A 19,208-nucleotide genomic window follows, 5' to 3' on the forward strand; every position below is an offset into this window, starting at 1 on the left:
TTTTACTTCTCATTTGTATGTGGCCCCTGATTGATTTTCTATGGGTCAGTGGCCCTGATGCAAAAAAAATTCCCCACCCTTGCTTTATAGTGAATTAAATGCTGGAGCAAGATACTAGATTATCACAGCTTAAAGAAATATGAAAAAAATTAGAGGCAGTTGCATTTTGAGGTTCTCCATGCTGCTTTGTGTCTACGCCTCAACTCTGACTTGAAGTGATCACTTTTAGAAGTTGGCAGATAATTGTCTCCACATTCTCATTCCGTTCTTGACCACTTTTGTGAGAATGCAAACATGAGTGCCAGCTGCCATAGTGGGCATTCCATGATGTAGTAGATACTTGTTTGCTAGGAAAAGTATTGAAACCAATACAAGCTTCAAAAGCCATGATAGAGGAAAAATTTATGTTTTAAAGTTTTGAAACATTATTAGAATATTGGCCAAGGTTTTCAAAAGTCTAAAAGTCCATATTTAGGAGTCTAAATTGGATTTAGGAGCCAAACTTTAAGCATCTGATTTTGAAATAATGCCCATTGTGTTTGAAAAATTGGTATATGTAAAACCATTTTTGTAGTGTCTTTTTTTTATATTGATAGATCAAGGGGCAATGGAACAGTGACATGTTCTCATTCTTCTGTTTCATTTTTCCCTTATAGACTCCTGCATATGACTTTAACTCATGTTGCATAGTATTTTTCGTATATTTATTTTTTGCAGTGAATATTTTTGTTTGACTTACAACAGGTCCATAAGTGTAACATTGTTTCTTTGCAGGGTATCCAGGTAGTAACCAGGCCTTGCTCCTGTTGCGAAGTTGTGGTTCTTTGTTGCCTGAGGTCCCATTATTTGAAAGAACAGAATTAGCCCACATGATATGGAGCAAGTTGCAAGAATTGGGTATGTCTATTCATATCTGCTTTGATAAATATTGAAATGTTACATTTTACTGAAGGATTTTTTTTCTTTAAACACTGGCAGATATAACCTTATATTTGTACCAAGGTTTTTTTGAGGCTAGAAACCTGTTTGGCATTCTGAGAGTTATACTGACATCTAGAGGTGCTAACAGTAAACCTGAGGATTTTTTCTATTGCTCATATAGTTTCTTTTGTTTGTTGTTGTCACAGATTCTAGTCTTTTAATATTGTTAATACTGAATCTTGCATTGATGAATTATTAGTTTTTAATTATTTACCTCAACAGCAGGCAGTACCAGTCTTCTAGTGTTAAAAAATACATGTAGTCAAACTGCTATTTTAGAAGAGAGTCTATCTGACAACCATTACAAGGACAATTTGGTATCCATTAATGTCCATCTTCTGCAGCAAATTTGTGATACTATATTCTTAAGAGATGCTATTGGATAAGAGTTGAAGGGAAGCCATATCACTTTTCAAAATTTAGCAGTTCTTATATATATAATATGCAGAATAACACACAGGATAGCATTGATGCTTCTGTACTCTGGGTAGTAAACCTTTTAATTATATGTAAATGCACACTTTAGAGAGTTACTCCATCCTGTTAAACATTTGTGACCAAACACCACAGACATGGGTGAAATTAATTTATTTGTTCATAGCTTGTCTTTTGCATAATAAAATTGATACATTAAAAATTACTCAGATTTCTTTATAAAACACTTAAAGATATTTAACTTTGAACTGAAAACAAGCTGCTTTATTTTAATCACTTGGTAACATCTTTTTTAGGTGCTGTGTATGATGCAAGTCATTATAATGCTTTGCTTAAAGTCTACCTTCAAAATGAACATAAATTCTCTCCAACTGAATTCTTGTCCCAAATGGAGAAAGCTAAAGTGCAGCCCAATCGAGTACGTACTACTTGATGGAATCCTTTTTCCTTCTAATGCCATCATTGCATAAATTCAGACTCTTAATTTTTTTCCCCACAGGTTACATACCAAAGATTGATTGCTGCTTACTGCAATGAAGGAGATATTGAAGGTGCCAGGTATTTGCACTTAAACATTTTTTTTCTTGCAAATTATTGACTGACATATGCTTCTCGCCCCCATTAATATAAAATCTACTTCAAGTTTATTAAATTTTGGAGCAGAGAGGAGCCAAGTTAGGTGATGGTCTAGTTTTGTGAGTTTTCAAGTGTTGCCTTCTCACTGGTATAGAAGTAGCAGATTTTCTTGTCAGTTCCATGGTCACTGACTACATAAGATTATGAAGGAAAAGGTGTTATGCAGGAAAAGTGCAGCGCCATCGTGGAAGGAATATATGTATATTTTTTCTTCCCTGTGTAGAGCTTGTTGTTGGCTGATCAGTGTATTGTGAGTTGTGGGTTTTGTGTGTGTGTGTGTGTGTGTGTGTGTGTGTGTGTGTGTGTTTGTTTTTGTTTGATTCCAGAAGGAATTGCCTTTGGTCATTTGTGACAATGTGATTGTTGGGCACAAAAGGCATATACAAATTTGGGAGTGTGAGGAAACTGATAAAACTCATAAGTGATGTTAAACAGAGTTTTGTTTGTCTTTTAAATTACTAAGATACAACATTGGAGACAAAGATGGGTGAGTTAATGTCTTTTATTGGACCAACGTTTGTTGGTAAGAGAGACAGACATCTGAGCTACACAGAGCTTTTTCACCAAGTGAATATGGTTTGTTAAAAGATATTACCTAACCCACCTTGTTCCCTTAATATTCTGGGACCCACAGGGTACAACAACATTTCAAACAATGCAAGATAGAACATTTCAGGAGTAACAAAATTACTTAAATTATTATTGTGTGCCACATCCCAAAATGTGATCACTCAAACATACCTTTCTGTGTTGTGCCTGATGATCTAGTTCTTAGTGTGCAATATAACAGTAGTTTTTCCAGTTTCTATACAAGGAAAACAACTGTAATTATCATTTTGTATCTTGCAGTAAGATTCTTGGCTTTATGAAGGTGAAAGAACTCCCAATCACTGAGGCAGTATTCAGTAGCCTTGTGACAGGCCATGCAAGAACTGGGTAACAATATATCGGTGGTATTTTGTTATTTTTAAACCTTCATCTACTCATTTTGTACATTGGTAGCTGATTCCACAGCATAAATCACACTCATGTGCTTCAAAATGGGGGACAACAACAATCATTGTGCATTAGTGCATATAAAGACTTTTTCCAGAATGAATATATTCTGATAATATGGAACACTAGGCATATGAAAGGAAGCCTATTTATCAGTATCTCCAGTAAGTTTAATTTTAAGTTATTGGAATGAGAAATAGTTGGCAGAACTTTGAAAACTGACCTCTTACATCTAGATTTTACCATGTGCTTCATCTAAAAATATTGAAAAAACCTCCACAATTTTGGTTAACATTATATTGATTGATAGTAATTAAAGCCATTAATCTTATTTTAAACATTTGCAGAGATATGGAGAATGCAGAAAATATCCTTTCAGTGATGAGGGATGCAGGAATTGAGCCTGGTCCAGACACCTACCTAGCATTACTAAATGCATATGCTGAGAAGGGTGACATTGACAACATTAAACAGGTATTAACATATCATGCATAGTAAAGCTTTCCCTAGAACTGTTTGTTTAAAAAGAAGTACATAATATTTGATTTTATTTAATACTGTTTTCTCACACACACAAATACACTAGTTGGACTCTCTCAAATAATTTCCTATTGGTCAGCTTTATTTAAGGAGAATTTTTTTTCATCTGAATAAATGTGTATTTAATTCAAATGCATTATACATTTTGTAAAACTGTATTTTATCTTTTGATAGGTGCCTTTCATTATATGTGTAGAAATGGTGAATAATGCTTGTTGATTCAGTCTCATAAATGTAACCTTTTGAAAAGAAGATGAAAAGAGTATTGGAAAGTATTTTATTTTCATCAGTAGAAAGAGAACTTATTTAGGACTGGATCTTATTCCAATTGAAGTCAATGAGTTTTTGCTACTAAGATCTAATTTTTGTAAGAGTGTCAAACCTCTGACCATCAGGAGCCCTCCTGATTTCAGTGGAATCCACATCCTAGTGCAGAGGTCTATCCACATGGAGCTCCTTTGTATAACTGGGGTCACTGTTATCCACTTATGTCATAATGTCAATAAATAGATAATGCTTCCTTGTGTAGGAGAAGAGGAGTAAGGACACTTAGGCTTAGTTTACACTGCCAGTTTTTTCAGCAGAAAATATGCTAATGAGGGACTTGATAGCATAAGTCATGATCTTATTAGTATATTTTCTGCCTTTTGTTTTTGCATAAAAAGAAGCAGTGTGGATGTGGGTTTTTTGCGCAAAAATCCTGTTTTGCGCAAGATGCTTATGCCTGTCCTGGAAAGGCATAAGGATCTTGCGCATAACAGGGGTTTTGTGCAAAAAAAAAAAAAAAAAATCAGTCCACCTTGCTTGTTTTTGCTCAAAAACCCCTTGCGCAGAGAAACAGAAGAAAATATAGTAATGAGATAATGACTTATGAGTCCCTCATTTGCCAGTGTGTGTTTTTTGCAGAAAATATTCTGTGTAGATGTAGCCTCCATGTAAGGCTAAGAATTTGGTATTGGAGAAAACCTTGGGGGACTTAGTTAAACCACAAAAACAAAACTCTCTGCACCTCCCATGTCTCAAATAAATGAACAAAACAAATGGAGTTAATAAGATACATGTGTCATCACTTTGACCACTTAGGGCCAGATTTCTGCAGTCCTTTTGTCAGTAGTATTTTATATCACAAGTTTGAAACCAATGGCAGTGTTTCCACCCAGTAATATCTTTAGTGAAGGAGGGTTTGAGACTCTGATCATAGTATATTGTGTGCTTGCTCTTTCCTTCTTTTCCCCGCTTCCCAGCCATCTCTCTCTTTGGAAATTAACCTCTGTGAAGCAGAAACTTGCATCTGTGCTTATGTTTGGGAAATATGTAGCAAATTGGAGTTTTACTTCAGCGTAAATAGTTTTTGGGGTTTATAATGTGCTGTGTTTGAGACAGAGAGTAGACTTTTCATTAGCATTACGTTTATTCTTTGTTTTTTGTTTTTTTTACTTCCAGATCCTGGAAAAGGTTGAGAAGATGGAAGGCTGTTTTATGGACAGGGATTTGATGCAAGTTATTTTTAGCCTTGCTAAGGCTGGATATTCTCAGTATATTCAAGATATTCTGTCACAGATGAGATATGAAAGAGGATATATTCCAGGTATACCGGTACTTTCTTTCATGTGTCCAAAATTGCTTTACGTAGTTGAGCTTTGAAATAGCACTGTTACTCGAGATTAAGAAGGAATAAATGCATTTTCAGTTGGCTGCTATAAAAGAAAAAGATGTCACTTAGGGCGCATCTACATAGCAGGGCTTAACTTGAAATAAGCTACACAAATTGAGCTATGTGAATTATGTAGCTTATTTCAGGATTTGGTGCTGTCTACATAGCACTTATTTTGAAATAGAGCACTTTTCCTCTGACTTCCCTCACTCTTCATAAAATTACGGTTACAGGAGTTGGAGTAAGAAGTCCTCCAGCTTTTGAGATTGTCGAATTAACTGCCAGCTGTGTAAGAACATAAGAACGGCCGTACTGGGTCAGACCAAAGGTCCATCTAGCCTAGTAGCCTGTCCGCTGACAGTGGCCAGCACCAGGTGCCCCAGTGAGGGTGGACCGAAGACAATGATCAGCGATTTGTCTCCTGCCATTCTTCTCTAGCCTCTGACAAACAGAGGCCAGGGACACCACTTCTATCCCATGGCTAATAGCCTTTTATGGACCTAACGTCCATGAAATTATCTAGTTTCTCTTTAAACTCAGTTGTAGTCCTAGCTTTCACAGCCTCCTCTGGCAAGGAGTTCCACAGGTTGACTACACGCTGTGTGAAGAAGAACTTTCTTTTATTAGTTTTAAACCTGCTACTCATTAATTTCATTTGGTGTCCTCTAGATCTTCTATTATGGGAACTAATAAATAACTTTTCTTTATCTGCCCTGTCCACACCACTCATGATTTTATATACCTCTATCATATTCCCCCTCGGTCTCCTCTTTTCTAAACTGAAAAGTCCCAGTCACTTTAACCTCTCTTCATGTGGGACCCGTTCCAAACCCCTAATAATTTTAGTTGCCCTTTTCTGAACCCTTTCCAAGGCCAAAATATCTTTTTTGAGGTGAGGAGACCACATCTGTACACAGTATTCAAGATGTGGGCGTACACTAGTTTTATAAAGGGGCAGTAAGATATTCTGTGTCTTATTTTCTATCCCTTTTTTAATAATTCCTAGCATCCTGTAGATGCAGACTGTTATTTCAAAATAACGTTACTATGTAGACGTAGCCTTAGTGTGATATTGTGCATAAAGCTTTTTGAAATCCTGTTGTGGCAAAACAATGCTTTATTTTAATTTTTTTGTTTTCTAAAGATATCAGATGTGGATTAGTTTAGGTCATATTTTAAACCTAAGGGTTTTTGAAATTTAAAAATAAGCTCCTTTTTTTTGTATTTATATCACCACAAACTTCTAAATCTTTGATAATCTCACAGTTTCTTAAAAAAATTGTGACTTCTGTTGTAGCTGATATTTATGAATACAGTGAAAGATTACAAACATTGAATATGACTTTCTGTAACAATGGTTGGAGGCAATTTTGAATCCTGATCTGTCAAGTTGGTGCAACATGACTTCTACCTGTACTTCAACAGTCTTTCTCCATTTACTTGTCTAAACGATTTGTCTTCCAGTTGTAATATTTAGGATGCTTTTGCCCACTATTAAGATGATACTTCTAATACGTTTTGTGTGGGTCTTTCAGTAGTAAATGCTCATAGCACTGTATAAACTATGCAAATTAAAGAGTTTCAAATCTGAGTTCTATAGCAGTTAGTACCACAAACTGCTTTCTTTCCATAAACACAAAGCTGGGGACCATGCTGATTTGATTTGTAATTATTAAGGTTCTGTGATGCCAAAATAATTTGCTTCAAACTCTTAATAAATATTGTTTTTGGTGTTTTTAATCTTAGATGCAATGAACCTGTCTCTGAATTTGATAACTCAAGATTTGGAAGACACAGCTTTCCTAGTTTTCAAATCATTTCCTACCTTATCTGAAAATCAGAGTGAAAGCAGTATGGACTATGGTAACTTCTTCTTGCGACACTGTGTAACTATGAATAAGGTATACAGGATGTTATTATCTTATCAGACTTATAACTGTGTGGTTTGTGAACTTAAGGGAGTTATGAAAATGTGGAAATTGTAGTTTTGTTCGTGCACTTATAGTTAAAAAGTAAAAATGGAATGCATTAAGGTAATCACTTTAATATTTCACCTACCAATTTACACAGTAAGTGGAATGTTTATGAGCAAAAATGCTTGTTGGTGTCTGTAATACCTACTTTATGGATATAAGAAGGATCTTTTCTTTAGTTGATAGAAAGGAGTTTAGAAATTGAGAAGCATTATGTGTTCATTTCAATTAATTTCTATAATAATAAATTCTTAAAATTTCTTTTCAGCCGGTGAGCAAGCTGAAACAGTTCTGTGATGAGTTAAAAGAAGCCAATATTCATTCAGCTCCCCTTCAGTTTACTTTATATTGTGCATTGGAGTCTAAAAAAGCAGGTACTTATTTATTTGCTATTTGAAACATAAGTTTATTTAAACTGTTCTGTTGTTGTCTTTATTAATAGTCAATTGCCTTATGGGTATTTTCAGCTTTGGCAATTGACCTGATGAAGACAATGAAAGAGGAAGGTTTACCTCTCAGACCTCACTATTCCTGGCCACTGCTTGTTGGATACCAGAAGGAGAAGAATGCTCAAGGTTAGCTTTCTAATACATATTTCTGTTGCTATATTTATAACTAAATGTACAGATAGGATTTAAATGCCAATTTAGAAATTTGCTTGAAGGTGAGTGGAGGCCTGTGGGTGTGTAATTCTTGGCACCATAAACATTTGTACAATTATTTTAGAAGTTATTTTCACTCATTTAATTGTGGCACAGTCTTGTTAGTTTAAATAAAGAATTCCAGTTTTGAACAGACAGCAGAGCAACAAACATGCTTTGAGTGGGATTTTTAACTCTTTGGATTCCTGGTTACAAGAAGATTCTGTGCTGTTCTAAATCCCATACAGTAGTTCTCTGATCTTTTACACTTGGAGAGACTTATTGAAACCTATGGAAGTAGGAAGACCTTAAAAGTAAGGTTATATGCTAATGACTCACTATGACTACGGAAAAGCTGAATCTTTTCTTTTTGACCATTTAAAAAATTTCTATTCACTGATAAGTTAAATGTGCGCTAACTTACAATAATAAGAGGCAAGAAAACTTCCATTGCTGAATGAGTGATCATGACCTGACAGCATACTGATTGAACATTTCTGTCCTTCAATCTTTAGGATTCTTAAGTAGGCGTAAGCATTTAGCACACTTTCCCCTGTTACACATGGGGCTGACTATAGGACATGAATAAGAATTGAACAAATATTAAATTTTAGAGTACAGTATCTAATTCGTTGGTTTGCGTTATTGGTAATTCAGAAAGAGTGGTCTCATAAAAAGATGCTTTTAACAGAAGTACTTCCCCCTTGGGAAACAAAAAACTGTCTTTTTCATCTTATCTCACTGTATAATGTGCTTTAGAATGAGATGCAGAGTTGTTAGTGTGACATTGGGTGACAAACAAAATGCACAAACAAAAAAAAAAGTGCTTTTAGCAGACTGTTCATGTTGCAATTTTATTTTAAATATACAGTCACATTCCAGTTTGGAAGAAATGCTGAAACAAGTATTCCCTAATTGTTTTAGGCTATAAAAGTGTCTCAATCCTTTTTAGAAAAGCCTTTATGAAAACAATATTCAGTTTTTATTAACTCTTTAGCTCCATGCTGGTGCTAGAGTGCATGGCAAGTTATCCTCTGACACACTTTCTGAATACTGGAAAGTTTTTACAATCGCATACAAACTCTTGAAACATATTAAACAGGGTAGGGTTATTATAGGATTCTAGTCATTCCTGTTTAAAATTGTCACTCACATGTCTAGTTAATTTTGCGGTATTGCTTTACCAAAACTTGGCTCTACATACACAATAACAAAATATGCTAGAAGTCTGTTTATTCTGAAAGGCTCCTGCATGTTTCTAGAGCTGAAGGTAGTTGAACCTAATTGTTGTGAGAATAATAACTTCTAGTGATCTGCTAGGGACAGAGGTTGGCTTAATTCAGAACTGTAGAATCTTCAAAAGTCTGCAATACTTCTTATTGACTGTCAGTAAGAACTGATGGTAAGCATTCGTAATGAAGTCACACATTTTCTGCCCACAAAGGAATCAGAGTATACGTCTTGTTTATCCTATAGTAATACTGTGCATTCACAAAGCTATTTTGTGAACGCAGACAAGTGTAAAGATTCGTGTGTGTGTGTGTGTGTGTGTGTGTGTGTGTGTTTACTTAAAACAGAGACAGTATGTGATCAAACTCTCAACTCTTAATTAAACTTCAAATTAAAGGAAAATTTTTGAACACTCCCCTTTCTACACTGAATGATCAACATAAATATGTTTGGTGTAGATAGGTGGAATAAATGTTTTTGCCTCTTGCTGTGTGAAATCTTACCTGCATTCAGATTTTTTCAGGTGGAAGGAGTAAAAGAGATCTCCACCATTATATTTGTTTGTATGTATTTTTACATATGAGGAAAAATAATAAAGATGGATTTCATTTGTGATAGAAGAGAAAGTAATAGTGCTGAAAAGAATCTAAAGGTGATAGTGGACCAGTAAATTCACTGAGTTCTCAATGTTTCCAAGCAGCAAAAATTATAGGGATTTATCAAATAAAAGTGATCTAGACAGAGTATTACATCTCTTACCAGAGCAGAGATAATGGTTCCAGTCTTCACAATAGTTACATGTGGCATACCACACATGCTTCTGGGCCCTGTATTTCCATATCAGAAAATATTGACAAATTTAACAGAATGTAGATAAGAGGCAAAAAATATTGAGAGGCTGAAAGGATGGGTTTTGAGGGAGGTTGAATGTTCAATAACTTGAGCTGTATTATGACACCTACCATTATGTGAAGGATGTAAATGCCAAAGAGGGAAAGGAATTGTGTAGATTGGCCAAGAGGTTATAACTAATAGAAGGGAAATAGAAACTGAATATTGGGAAGAACTACTTATTGTGGACATTTATATGGATTATTCTTTTAAAGGAAGTGAGGGATGTCCCATTGCTTCAGTCACACAAAATTAGAGAGAACAAATGATTGAATATACTGTAGACAGCTGTCTGGATTACAAGAGCGAGTAGCAGATTGCTACAATTTCATTAAATGTGCTGTAACAAGTTAACCATGTTTTTATATTGTATACCGATGAAGCTAAAATCAAGTTTTAGGCTATTTTAGTATTTTCCTATAGTTAAGTAAATACACAGTTAGACTTTTTCAGGAAGCGTTCAGAAAAACCAAAAACATAGGAGTGTTGCAAATATGAAGAAGCATTGGCATACATTGGTTCAATTAGACTATACAGTCAAATATCTTTTTGGAAGTGGAGGGTGGCTTTGGTTCAGGTTTTGCTTACATTGCAACTTGGATAGCTGTGAGGTTTTGCTTAGCATTATTTAGCCACTTTCTTGAAACTTATTTTTAAAAAAAACACTTAGCTATGCTTTTTATAGAACTCGGCAGTACAGGTTGCACCTCTTATAAACTGAGATTTTCAGGTCTGGTTATTTCAGGATCAGAGAGTCCCGGTGTGGGGTGTGGGAGGGCTGGGAGCCTGGTTCAGTGCAGTGGGGAACAGGGGAAGAGTGTGGGAGCTCAGCACGTGGCCCAGGTAGGTTGGCTAGGAGCTGGGTAGCTGCTACACTGCTGTTGGGAGGGAGGGAGCTGGGAAGCCCAGTGTGCAGGAGAGGGCAGCAGGGGGGCCAGAAATGACTTCCCATGCTCTGGCAAATTCCCTCACTTGGGACCAGTCAGGCGCCAAGGTTGCTGGATCAGGGAGGTCCAACCTTTATTACATCAAAAATTATTTACAAAGTACAATTTGCAAGGTTCACTTTTTTAGAAGAGAATATTTTCAGTTTTCACATTGACCCAATATAAAAAGTTCAGTAAATGAGCCAAATACAAGCTAATTTTTGATTTCCTTGAGTCATTACATCATTCCTTGAGTAATGGTGTTCCTTAGGAAAAGTATTTTAAAGTATTTGTCAGAATTGTATCATTACACATACTACTCCACTAGAAATATGAGAGTTCACCCTTTAAATTCAAATTTGACTGTGATTAGCAGTAGTATGCCATTCTCCTGAATAACTTCAAACTGAAAATTCAAACACTTTATAATTTGATATCGGAGTTAAATACATACTTAGATGCACTTTCAGCTTCCCTTACTCATGCAGAATTGTACCTAACCCATCAAGAAGTTTTTCATGAATTTTAGTGGGACTTCTTGAGGAATAAGGTACTGTTCATTGTAAGAATAAGTGGTAGAATCTGTCGCTCATTAGAAGAGCTGGTTTGAGACAGATTTGTCAAAGGGAACAGAATCTGTGGCTCTTTCCATTCTGTCCCTTTCCATCCTCTCAGGTAGTCCCTACTTAATTGCTCAATCATATGATTGCGGGAGAGAGCCAAAGCTGGAAACCAGGAGCTGAAAGACCCAGTGAGGTCAGGCACAAAAATGGATGGAGGGGACTTACTATTTGGCACAACTATGTGGGACCATGAAATAATTGTGTGTAGGGAGTATTTTTTTAAAGAGAAAAGGTGAGGGGATATTAAAAATGTGTTTGAGACATAAGTTTCACTGTTGCATAGTATCCACTTACAGCATAAAGATGTTTTTTCAGTGGGTGCTTTTTGCCATTTTAATGGCATTTTCAAGAGGGTTTGAGTTTTCCAAGGTCAGTTTGCAAAATTACAGGGGTAGAGCCTAGGGGCTGGCAGGAGCGTGCACTTGCATAATAGCATAAAGCAGCAAGTCCTAAAGTTAATGTAGAGCGTGCTTTTTTTAGTGTATAAAAACTGGTTGAGTTAATATTCTTCAGCGGATTGTCCATATGTTGTATAGTTTCCTGTTAAATATTATTTCTTAATAAAACATTATTTGCTTATTTATTGTGATTTTTCCCCACATACACCCTGCCTCCAGTAATTATAATTATTATATCTAAAGAGTGCTGGAATTTTTGTTTAATAACATTCATCGTCCTTCATTTGGGATAGTTAAAACCCTCCAGACTTCATGTTAAGAATGAGACTGGCCAGGATTAACTCTGACTTCTGTGCATTGTGAAGATTATAGATTTAAAGTATGTCTGAGGTCTATTTATGGGCCTGTCCTGAGGCAGGGGAGTGGAATGGGTTAGCATGCTTTTGGGCATGTCAAAATAATTAACAGAAATATCGATAACTAGCTATATTTCAATTAATTTGTACTCTTGCATTTGTATTAAATAAAACATATACATTTAAACTTGTTATTTAAAATATTAATGTTAAATGAGAATATGAAGTTATTTTAAATAGTGAAACAAGATTTAAAATGTCAACTGAATATTTTTTTATTAAAAACCCATACTATTCATTATGAGAGTTTCAAGAAACCTTTTTCTTCAAATATTTATACAGGTGCATAACAATGTGCATGTGAGTAGTCTTGTCGACTTTGCTGGGAGCTACTCACATGATTAAGTTAAACGAGTGTATACATTTTTCAGGATTTGGCTTTGGATTATTTTTTTTAAAAAAATCTTTGTCTGTTCACTTTATAGGCTTCCTGACTTGCATTTTTCTCATCTTGGGAAAATAAAACTAGCCAGCCCATTTTTTACTTTTATTTATGGTAAATGTCTAGTAATTCATTTTTACATTCTCATGACTGTCAGAGGAATTTTAGATAGTAAAGGGACATACTTTTAAGAAAAGGATGTGGAATTTTGCAAAATCAAGACATTTTTTTAACTAGGTTCTTAAATAAAACCTACATTTTGGACAAAATTTGACACAATAGCATCCCATTAAATGTTTTTCCATGGTCTCTTAACAAAAGTTATCAGTTTAAGAAACACAGAATTTAAGACCACAATGATTTCTTACTTAAAAATATTCCTTACATGTGATGTACAAAATACTGATATACAAGCTTCTTTATGAAGAACATGTTCACTGTAAAAGACTTTTGGGAGAACACAATAAAATGCCTTTAGCTATCTGAAGGGGGGAGAGGGGGTTCAGTGGTGACAGATGATAGAATGAGGAGCAATGGTCTCAAATTGCAGGGGGAGAGATCTAGGTTGGATATTAGGGAAAAAATTATTTCACTAGGAGGGTGGTGAACCACTGGAATGGGTATGTAGAGAGGAGGTGGAGTCTCCATCCCTAGAGGTTTTTAAGTCCTGGCCTGAAAAATCCCTGACTGGGATAATTTAGTTGGCATTAATTATCTGTTGTGTTCACTTCTTCTGGAGTGAACATTGGCCACTGTCAGCAGACAGGATATTGGGCTTGAAGGACCTTTGGTCTGACCAGTATGGCCGTTCTTATTGATCCTACTTTGGGAGGGGATTGGACTCAATGATCTCCTGAGATTTCTTCCATTCTTATGATTCTACGGCTTACTTTTTGTTAGCCAGTTTCCATCATACTAAACATGTATGATTGAATTCAGCGTGTCTTGACTCTTTTGCCTGTATGCCTATTGTTTAGGTTTGAGAAGGAAAAGGCTGAACATGATGTCCAAAGTAATTCCAAAGGCAGCCATAAAATGCAGATATGCTGGTCTTAATGTATTTTCTTTTGATTTACGCAGTATTACGTGAGATTACAGGTTCTTGTAACTTCATGTTGAGAAAACATTAATATACTAATAAAGCAGTTGGGTGTCATGGAACAAGACTTACCGAGATGTAAAACTTTTACTTTGTGATGGTTTTCTGGCTTTTGCTATGCAAATATTGATTCGACTGATATGTTTTAAAGAAAACCAAATGACCATGAATAACCTTCCTTTATTTTCAGAAATGGGGAAGATGAGGCATATTTTGGATTTTTTTGAGACCTGGAAGGGGAACTTGGGGGAGCTTCATGTTAATACCATTTGTAGCAACCATAAGTCATAGAGCAGTGGGCACTGTGGAAGGTTTTTGATGCTTTTCTGGCAGTTAACTTTATTCTTGATCTGCAATTCCCTATTGTAGTTGTCAAACTCAGTGGTGGTTTTGTGACAGACGTCTATTAGGGATTTGGGAGGGCCTAATAAACTAATTTTCCACTCTGTCTTAAGAATTTGAATCCAATTCTCCTGCAACTAGAGTACCTAATTGACTGTGACATGTAGAACTCTGTTGAAAACAGCTATTTCTTGCAATACTTACTTAAATTCTTACAGTGGAACAATCTTTTTATAAAGATTTGGCGGTGCTCTTAATACATTTTCTGCATCTTGCAAACAAAAGGGAAAGTTGCTGTCAAGATCTGAAAGGTATCAAGCAAGAGTTACTGTAATTAATTCTTTTTTTCATAATTTTGCAGATTCTCAGCCAAAATCAGGCAGAGTTTTGTTTAAGGCAAACTTGAACAGATGATGTGACTTTAATTTAGTGTGACTTGCCTGCATGTATTTTTAAGTGCTCAAAGGGAATTCACATCTGATTATTTGCACCATAGTGCACTGCATAAAATATTCATGGAAGTGTCACTTTTCCATAGGTGGCACTCCAGGGCAAAGACAGGGACTTGGAAACTTTACATTTTTTAAAGTAACAAATATGAGAGGCAAACTGGAAAAAAAAAAACATATGCTGCTTGGAACTGGTGTCCTGCAGCATCTGACAAGTCATTTTTTGTCAGTAAAAATTTCAATACCTGTATAGCTTGTGACATGAATGCAGAGTTAGCTAACTAGGCCTGATGCAATGAAACTCAGGAAGTTCTTGCACATTTTAAAGAAAAGGCATTAAAGCACTAAGATGCCTTCTAGAATAAATGTTGAATATGGTAAAGATTTAAAAATTCAGTTACTGTTAATGTTTGTACAATATCAGCAGTATTTCTTTTTCTTTAGGATAAAAAATAGAAAAATGTATGTATTTGTGTAATAGCAGTCTGGTTAATTTTAAATAAAATGTTCATTGTAGTTCTTAAAATATACCTTTTTTCGATATTTACTTGTGTTGGTTTCATTGCTGTATTTTTCAAATAGATGTCCATGCTGAAAATTGAGGACTTGATCTTGTGAGGTGCCCAGAGCCTCATGCAAGTGCACAGCAATTTCAGCAGGCGTTGAGGGAACTTGGCACCTTGCAGAATTGGGCCCATTTTTCATGTATAAACTAGGCAAACTCTCTAGGATACCCAAGCACACAATTTGCATGTGTGAATATTTATTTAATCTTATGCAAAGTGTCGTGGGGTTCGATTTATTTTAGATCCAAAGGAAACCAGGACACTTCAGGGAAACTTAACCATGTTCCTATTTATTGCAAGCTTTAAGCAGTTAATATGGTTAAGTTTTCCAAGCCTTAAAAACAATTACTATACAATTTAAACCTTAAATAGTATAAATTCTAAAGCAATTAATAGAAGATCTTCTATAATACAATAATAAAGCCTAGTTCACTTATGTAAACCCATAGGGATACAGATTCCAGTAACTAGGGATACTTAATTAATGTTGCTAAATTACTGCTATTATAAAGTGATGCATTATAAATCCTATGTGGAGCAAAGTAGATAGGAGTTACAGGGCTTATGGCATGCTTACGTCCCTTCTACTGCGGGAAGTTCTGTCCCCGTTGTCTTAACTTCAGGGGCTGCAGTGTACGTGGTTTCAGATGGGGGAGGTCCAGGCACCCCGGGGTCTGGGTCCCTGGTGAGACTTCATGTGCACAGGACCCACCAATGCCTTCGTACCCCAGCTGTTTATTGGGTGAGCACGTACCATTCTTATCACTCTTATGAGCTGAGACCTAGGTCAAATTTGTTTACCACTTAGGAGTTTTCAAGCTCAAGTGCATGGATTAAAGCTGATAAGGGCCAGCTGGTGTTTCAGGTTCCAGGGCTGAAATATAGGGCTGGGAATTTCCACCCTCAGCTCTCGGACCTGAGGGCCCACTTACAGCTTACACTACACATGGTTAGATACCTGTCTTTAAATCCTGGACTTAAGCAGTAGAGCTGGGGCAGGGACCCAAGCAAGTTTGTTTCTTAATACACATTGACCACTCATGTCTTGAAGCTAGCTATATTCATTTATTTGTGCTGTTGAAAATAGTTGCCATATTCAGTACATCTGATATATGGGCACTTTCGATATATGGTTTTAAAATATTGGTAATGAAGTAAGAATAATTAATTGAGCCCCAGTTCTGGGCTGGCATCTCCTCTCTAGGTATTGATGCTAAATCCCAGCGAAACCGCTTAGCTTTACCAACCCAAAAATATGCTTTTCCTAACAACACAGATGCAGGGTGAACTAAGAATTTTGTTTCACAGTAAATTATGACTGAAGATAGGTGTAAACATGGTTTATCTATTTTTGATTTCAGAATTAAAAACTTAGTTTTTTTTACCTTCAATAATTAAAACATAGGAACTAAAGATGGAGACAGAAGTCCCAATTAAGTGGGGAGGTTCATGTTTATATCTTTCATAAAAAGAACTGAGCTTTTAGTTGTCTGAAATTGTTCAGCATTCTGTACACTTTCTAATCTTCTGCAGGTACTATTGCGATCCTTAAAGCGATGCATGAGCTGGGGGTGGAACCTGATGTGGAAACATACACAAACTATGTTTTGACAAATTTTGATAATGTTCAGACTCTTCGTGCTCTGCTACAGGTGAGTTTAAATGCTTTGTGTGTAGGAATCTCACTGACTCCAGTTATGTTCTGCGTCAGGCGGTTGTCAGACACAGGCCCCTCCCCTTAATTTTTAATGGGTTATTTTTTATTTTTTTTAAACTTCTTATTCATTGTTTGCCGACCTTTTACCCTCCCCCTTCACTGAGTGGAATCTTAAAATCTCCATACGTGTGATGTTTCTCACTAATGCATTTTTCCGTTTCTGAAAATAAAAGATTTTACGTATTATCATGTGATTAATTCAGTAGCCTTATTGTAGTATTTTCCAGCTATGCAGAAACCTAAAGTTCTAGGACTTTCCCCAGTAATTTTTTCCTCCTTGTGGTGCATTCTCAGCCTTTATAGACTAATTTTACCTTGTAGTCAAGAGTGGCTCCTTTGGCCAGTTAATTAGTAGCACCAGTGGGCTTTTGAATTGCTTGTCATTTCTTCTCTATGAGAAGAAGAATGGTGTCTACCATTTGGGGTGCCAAAGTACTTGTAGAAAGGGGATGTTGTTCAATGGAAACATGGGAAGGGCAGTGATTAAAAATAGTGTTGAGTATTAGGATTGTGTATGTGTGGTATAATGCTTTGTATCCATAGGAAAGTGGATGTCCATTTGAAACTGAAGGACTCTCTGTAGCAGAATTAAGATATGAAGCAATATATGGAACATTGGAAAATATTTTATCGTTATGTAAGTATCTTCGGTATATTTAGTAGAGGTCTTTTTAACAAATGCAGATATGGAGTGCTTAGGTTGATGAGTTTGTAAATATTCAGACATGCCTTTTAAGGGTGATTTAGATAGTGGTTAGAGTTATTGGGAAGTTTTTACCATATGGAGGTATTGTGGCATTTGTAAAGGATTTCAAGAATATCTTCTGAAGCTGCCAGTTTTTGGTATTTTTTTTGTTTGTAATAAGCTTCTTTTTAAATGTGAATATGCCTCATGGGCTTTGCATACATGTTTTTTCTTTTTAATATTTCATTTAAGAAAAAATAAAAATGTAGTACAGAAATGAATTGGCATTTAGGTTAATGTTAGGGCCTCTATCACTCTATTGGTGAATAGGAGCTGCAAAGTAGTCTACTGAATGGATAAGCAGGCTCCAGGTTTACAGCAGTGCATGTTAAGTTTTTTAAGGAATTGATTAGTCAAAAGACCTTCCATTACTCATAGATGCTAATCGGTCGCACGCACAAACACACTAAAATTAAAATCAGATCAGTGGGGTTATGCTTGTTGACCTTAAATCTTTGCAGGATTGAGACCCAAATAGTTTTGTTTGTCTGCCTAGACTACTACCGTATATTCCGGCGTACAAGACGACCCCCGATTTTTGGGGGATGTTTTTTAACTTCATAGGTCGTCTTGTACGCCGGATGCCCCGCCGCCAGAGCCCCTCCGCGGCTTTGAAAGCCTCGGGGGAAGCCGGCGGCGGGGCATCCCAGGCGCGCATGGGCTGCCCGCCCGCCGAAGCCCCTCCGCGGCTTTGAAAGCCTCGGGGGAAGCCGGCGGGGGGGCATCCCATGCGCGCCTGGGATGCCCCGCCGCCGGCTTCCCCCGAGGCTTTCAAAGCCGCGGAGGGGCTCGGGCGGGCGGGCAGCCCATGCGCGCCTGGGATGCCCCGCCGCCGGCTTCCCCCGAGGCTTTCAAAGCCGCGGAGGGGCTCCGGCGGGCGGGCAGCCCATGCGCGCCTGGGATGCCCCCCCGCCGGCTTCCCCCGAGGCTTTCAAAGCCGCGGAGGGGCTCCGGCGGGGGGGGGGAGCCCAGGCGCTCCTGGCGGCTTTGCTCCCGGTGCCTCTGGTCTGCTGGGGACCAGCTCCAGCAGACCAGGGACACCGGGAGCAAAGGAGGCGGAGGGGCGCTGGGGTATAAGATGAAACCCTATCTTTTAATTAAAAAGATAGGGGGTCGTCTTATACGCCCAGTCGCCCTATACGCCGGAAAATACGGTATTTGAATATTTCATTCAAAAACATAGATTAAATAAAACTAAGGTTTAGTACATCACTTATAAGAGTCACTATTAGGAGGACATATTTGGCCCCAATTTAGAGATTTATAAAACAAGGTAAGAAAAAATTCTGATATATTTTTAATTCAAATGGCAAATTTTAAAGCAAGCATCCTTCTGCAGTTTGCCTATATCCTGCAGCATTGTGCAGCTATATGAAAACTTGAAAGTAAAATAGACTAGAAACTTTGGAGAAGTAAAAGTGGAATATAATAGTTCATTTTCATTGCCTTATGTAAAAAAACCCATAAATAGTGAAAAAGTAAAAGTTAAAGGTTTTAAAACTTTCAGGTTTTAAATCTAATTTTAGTATTAGGTTTTCAGCCAGTACCTTTGTAAAATTAAAATTTGA

The 19,208-nt window shown here is 36.7% G+C and overlaps 1 protein-coding gene across 2 annotated transcripts in view; it reads left to right on the forward strand.

Annotated features, from left to right (window-relative positions):
- Positions 1-19,208, forward strand: part of LRPPRC (leucine rich pentatricopeptide repeat containing) — a 163,366-nt gene that overhangs the window by 21,531 nt on the left and 122,627 nt on the right. For both annotated transcript variants that reach the window (XM_075925421.1, XM_075925422.1), the window contains exons 3-13: positions 775-897; positions 1,713-1,834; positions 1,916-1,974; positions 2,902-2,988; positions 3,396-3,522; positions 5,032-5,176; positions 6,989-7,143; positions 7,484-7,589; positions 7,683-7,790; positions 16,712-16,830; positions 17,439-17,532. In XM_075925421.1, the coding sequence (XP_075781536.1) occupies positions 775-897; positions 1,713-1,834; positions 1,916-1,974; positions 2,902-2,988; positions 3,396-3,522; positions 5,032-5,176; positions 6,989-7,143; positions 7,484-7,589; positions 7,683-7,790; positions 16,712-16,830; positions 17,439-17,532 (1,245 nt within the window). The remainder of the gene's footprint in view (positions 1-774; positions 898-1,712; positions 1,835-1,915; positions 1,975-2,901; positions 2,989-3,395; positions 3,523-5,031; positions 5,177-6,988; positions 7,144-7,483; positions 7,590-7,682; positions 7,791-16,711; positions 16,831-17,438; positions 17,533-19,208) is intronic.

The sequence above is a fragment of the Pelodiscus sinensis genome, chromosome 3, assembly GCF_049634645.1.
Source record: "Pelodiscus sinensis isolate JC-2024 chromosome 3, ASM4963464v1, whole genome shotgun sequence".
Taxonomy (NCBI): domain Eukaryota; kingdom Metazoa; phylum Chordata; order Testudines; family Trionychidae; genus Pelodiscus; species Pelodiscus sinensis.